The sequence below is a fragment of the Triticum urartu genome, chromosome 3 (genome assembly GCF_003073215.2).
Source record: "Triticum urartu cultivar G1812 chromosome 3, Tu2.1, whole genome shotgun sequence".
Taxonomy (NCBI): domain Eukaryota; kingdom Viridiplantae; phylum Streptophyta; class Magnoliopsida; order Poales; family Poaceae; genus Triticum; species Triticum urartu.
This window is the reverse complement of record NC_053024.1, coordinates 484,071,879-484,076,850: the sequence shown is the minus strand read 5'-3', so window position 1 is coordinate 484,076,850 and position 4,972 is coordinate 484,071,879. Positions and strand designations below refer to the sequence as shown.

The 4,972-nt window shown below is 51.2% G+C and overlaps 1 protein-coding gene across 1 annotated transcript; it reads left to right on the top strand.

Annotated features, from left to right (window-relative positions):
- The first annotated feature begins 1,376 nt into the window (after window positions 1–1,376).
- LOC125544488 (gallate 1-beta-glucosyltransferase 84A24-like) lies at window positions 1,377–3,152 on the top strand. The gene has a single exon (XM_048708200.1). The coding sequence runs from the start codon at window positions 1,656–1,658 to the stop codon at window positions 3,036–3,038; it is 1,383 nt and encodes a 460-aa protein (XP_048564157.1). The 5' UTR covers window positions 1,377–1,655; the 3' UTR covers window positions 3,039–3,152.
- The last annotated feature ends 1,820 nt before the right edge of the window (window positions 3,153–4,972 follow it).

Sequence of the window (4,972 nt, the reverse complement as noted above, 5' to 3'; positions counted from 1 at the left end):
TTTACCAAATGCAATCTTATTTCTCCACACAATCACATTAATATTACTAGATAAATCATGAACTAATTGACTTACCAAATAAAATCATATTTTTTGGTATGTCAATAAATGCTTACCAGTTAAGTGTTCATCAAATAAAATCTCATCTTCTCCATAATCATATTAATGTGGATAGATATATTACAGACAAACGGAATAAAATATTTATGCTTTCATTTTAATGCAAAAACAATTATCTAGTACTCCTTGTGATCCATAATATGTGTAGCAGTTTTTAAACTAATGATAGTTCACCCTTAGTTCAAAACTACGACACTTATTTTGGATAGGAGGGAGCACTAGACACAAAAGTAGCTTGGGTGTTTAAAAACGACAAAAGTAAAATGCTTCGTTCGAAGGTGAGTTGTCATTTGGATCCGAAAGTCATATGATGTACTCCCTTCGTCCAGAATTACTTGTCATTAAGAGCCTGTTCGGACTATCTCCTGCTCTCCAACTCCACTCCGGAGCGGAGCAACATGCAGTGTTAGGGCCTGTTTGGGACTGCTCTACTCCTTAAAATTGAACTCTGCTTCAGAAAGTACAAGCCAAACAGGGATAGCTCCACGATATGCCGCTCCGCAAAAAACTAGAATCTGGGGTACAACTCCTAGTTTTTTATGAAGCTCCCCAGGGGGTGCTTCAAAAAACTCTAGAAACTGGAGTTTGGTGAAAATTACCCACCACTGCCACCAGTAAATGGATACTCCTTCGTTTCTCCGCCCTCAACCAATCAAATAGATCCTTTCCACTAAATTTCTCATTCTTGAAACTGGAGCTAGATGGAAGCTAAACATTTTCTTTGGTAGTGCTACAACTTCTGCTTGAAACTGCTCCAAAGTAAATTTAGTGGAGTGAAACTGATTTTGATGAAGCGGAGCAGTCCCAAACAAGCCCTTAATTTGGGGAGCTGCTAATATGGTGCTCCGCGCTCTCCGCTCCTGAGTGGAGAAGTGGAGGGCTACCGAACGCAGCCTAAAATAGATATATCTAACGTATTTTTTTTGTTCTTTGTTGCACCTTTTGTAACATTAAAAGTTTAGATGTGACATCTTTAGAAAACATTTAGAGGTGGGTTAGACAAACTGTTTTAGTTTTACATACATTCATGTCATCATTTTTGGGGAGTATGATGGTACGTGCAGCTGCTGCAGTGGACGCATCGACCAGTTCTCTTTTGTTTTACTTTTATTTTGCGGGGTGACCGGTCCATTATTTGGCCGTAAATTAATGAGCCACTTGGGAAGATCATAGACCAGGTTACATGATCCGGGGTATACGTATAACAGTCGTATGCAAGATATCACAAGATGGAGATGTGTATAGGCAAAAAAAACAATGCATCGATACCGCTCAAGTCCTTGATTACTCCAAGTGGGAGCCTGTCATCGGCATCAACGATGAAAGTTGAGAAGTACAGCAGAGCTGAGCTAGATTTGTGGTGACTATTTTTTGTTGCCGTGCTTGTGAGTAGTCTAAAATCCCAGCAACTCCCAACGTTTCGCTGTCAAAAATCCCAGCAACTCCAACAGCAGACGCTTGCGCCAGCGGTAGATCGCCTATTTCAAGAGTGTAGGACAATAGTAGTTGAAGCAGCTGCCACGGACACAATCGCCATGATGACGCCGCCGCCGCCGCCTGTTCAGCCGCACGCCCTCCTCGTGTCCACCCCATTCCAGGGCCACATCAACCCCCTCATGCGCCTTGGCCGGCGCCTGGCCGCCAAGGGCGTGCTAGTCACCTTCACCACCGCTCTCCGAGCAGCCGTCCGCGTGGAGGAGGACGGCGACGGCGACGGCCACGAGCGCGCGGGGTTCCGGTTCGAGCGCCTGCGCGGCGGCGGGCTGTGGGAGCCGGAGGATCCACGGTTCAGCGACGCCGGCGACATGGCGCGCCATGTCGAGGCCGCTGGACCGGCGGCGCTCAAGGAGCTCATCCGCCGGGAGGCCGAGGCCGGGCGGCCGGTGACGTGCGTCGTGACCAACGCCTTCGTCCCGTGGGCGCTCCGCGTGGCTGGCGAGATGGGCCTCCCCTGCGGCATGCTGTGGATCCAGTCCTGCGCCCTGCTCTCCGTGTACTACCACTACGTGCACTCGCTCGCGGCCTTTCCCGAGCCGGACGGCGACGCGTCCGGCCGCTCGCTACTGGCGATCCCTGGGCTCCCGGACCTCGCCATGGACGACCTCCGCCCCCTCCTGATTTACGCCTCCGACCAGGACATGTGGCGAGAGATGCTCTTCGCGGATCTCAGCGTCATCCGCGAGAAGGTATCGTGGGTGTTTGTCAGCACCTTCGACGAGCTGGAGCACGAGGCCGTCGCGGCGCTTAGCGAGCACCTGCCGGTTATACCAGTCGGCCCTCTCATCAAGCCGGAAATCGGCGAAATCGACGGGTCCTCCGGTGACGACGGCTGCATCGCGTGGCTCAACGCGCAGGCGCCGCGCTCGGTGGTGTTCGTTGCGTTCGGGAGCCTCGTGAAGACGGGCGACGACGAGACTGCCGAGATAGCGGCGGGGCTGGCCAGCATGGGCCGGCCGTTCCTCTGGGTGATGCGCGACGACAACCGCGCGGTGCTCTTCCAGGGCACCCTGGACGGCGTCACGGCGGCCACCTTGTGCGACAGAGGCAAGGTCGTCCCGTGGTGCAGGCAGGCGCACGTGCTCGCGCACGGCGCGATCGGCTGCTTCGTCACGCACTGCGGGTGGAACTCCACCACGGAGGCGCTCGCCGTGGGCGTGCCGGTCGTTGCCTGCCCGAGGTGGTCCGACCAGAACATCAACGCGAAATTCCTGGTGGATGTGTACCGACTCGGCGTCCGTGCGCCGACGCCGGTGACAAGGGAAGCGCTCCATCTATCCATCGAGGAGGTCATGAGCGGGCTGGAGGCGGGAGCGATGGGACTACGAGCGGCCAGCTGGAAGGAGAGGGCGCGTGCGGCGCTGGCCGACGGCGGCTCGTCGGATCACGGCGTCCAAGCTTTTGTTGACCAGATAAAGTAGACCCGAAGGGAGCGTGCTTCATGTGCATTATTAGTACTATTTAATCTTCATTGTCTTTGCTATCAGTGGAGTGTGCCGTCATCGTCTCGTGATGGTCATTATTATTACTTTTCACCGTCTCGTACAAATAACTGATAAAACATTCCTAATTTTAGTGCATAATAAGAGCATCTTCAACATAGACGCTAAAAATAGCCCGCTGGAAAATACGCCAATTTAACGCGCAGAGCATCTTCAATAGACGCTGCAAAATCCATCCAACGCGCTGGGAATTTCTGCATCGCATGTGAAATATTTGATGCGCGGCGTACATCACGCTGGACAATTTGAAGCGCGAAAACCAACTGCTCCGCTCCCTCTGCTCGTCCCGCGTCGAGCTCGCCGTTGCAGCCATTCCCTGCAGTGCGCCGCCGCCGACCACCGCCACTTCTCTGCGTGCTCGTCTCTGCTCGTCCTAGCACGTAGCAGAGCCGACGCTGCCCTTCTACTCGCCGGCTGCAGCTCACCGCCTCGAGTTCGCTGGCCGGGAGCGCGTGCCGGCCGGGAGCCGCCGTTGTCCCTTCTGCTAGCTTGCTCCAACGATTAAGGAACCTAAAGCTAGCTAGCTCGCGTTTGCGATTCCAACGATCACGGTAAGCTAGCTCGCGTGCCGTGGCCGGCGGAAGATGATTTGCAAGGTCAACAAGCTAGCTTGCTCCAATCATTGGGAACCTAATTGCGTTTTTGTTTTGATCAGATGGACTTATTTGTAAATGTTCAGGGACCTGTTTATTGTAGATGTATTTGTGGCGCTTTATTTTTTAGTGCGTCTGCTGGACTGCTGAGCGCTGTCCGTTGCGCGCTATATTTTTGTGCCTCTACTGGACTCAATCGGCCACAACGCGCTAAAATACTAAAATGGCACGGTAAAATTATTTTAGCGCGCCGATTTTTTGAGCTTCTGTTGGAGATGCTCTAAGGAAATATCAAAAGTCACGAGGAAGAGGAAGAACATTGGAAAGAGAATGCACACCACTACAACTAACTAGTTGACTGCCCATGCGTTGTCAGGGGCCAACAATCATTCTTTCTCTCTATTCTAACAAACACCATGCATCACTTTAGCTGCTCTTTTTCATTAAACTTGTCGTCCATCACATTATCTTGCCATACATCATTTAGTATCTCAATCATTGCCCCTTGCTTCCCATACATCATTTATCCTCTCAATTGTTCCCCTTAACTCTATATGTAGCTTCTGTGTCATCATTTTGTTGTCTCACTCTTACTATGTACGCCGTCTAAAGTGAAACACCATAAAAGATGTGAGATATAAGGCGCCTCACTATACTAAAAATAATAAGAAAAGGGGGCATATGGACATGAAATAACGCACGCGCCATTCCAATGTCGGCGCCAGTGAAATGCCACATCCGCTTTGGGCATGCGTCATTGCGAAGCGGCCGCTCTACAGTGGCATGAATGCAGGACATCTGGCGTCTATCGGGAACGCACACGGGCAAGTGAAGGGGGTTTGGGTGAGTCAGGGTAGTCAAGAGCGGGCATGGTAGCGGTCCGTACGCTCGCAAAGGCCCCCCTCCCACTTTGTCTCCGTTTGTGGGGAAAAGCGTGTCCGGACTGGCCTGCGGACCGATACAGGACCGCGTCCGATGAAAGAACACATCCGAAGGGTTGCTGGCGGTTTGAAGGTCGGTGTTAGAGATACCCTAAGACTTTTGTTGCATCGTTGTCATCACATCTCCTCCACAAGCCCTTCCACTTTGATTCTATAGAATATAACTAAATGAGAACCTCCTTGGTCATTGCATCACCAGTATGTTACGTCGTCACCCTGCTCCAAATCCACTTTGATCATACTGAAAACAGCTAAATAAGAACCAAGAAAGAAAGAGGTTTACAAAAAAGATGTCAATTATTATTCAGCAACTAACCAA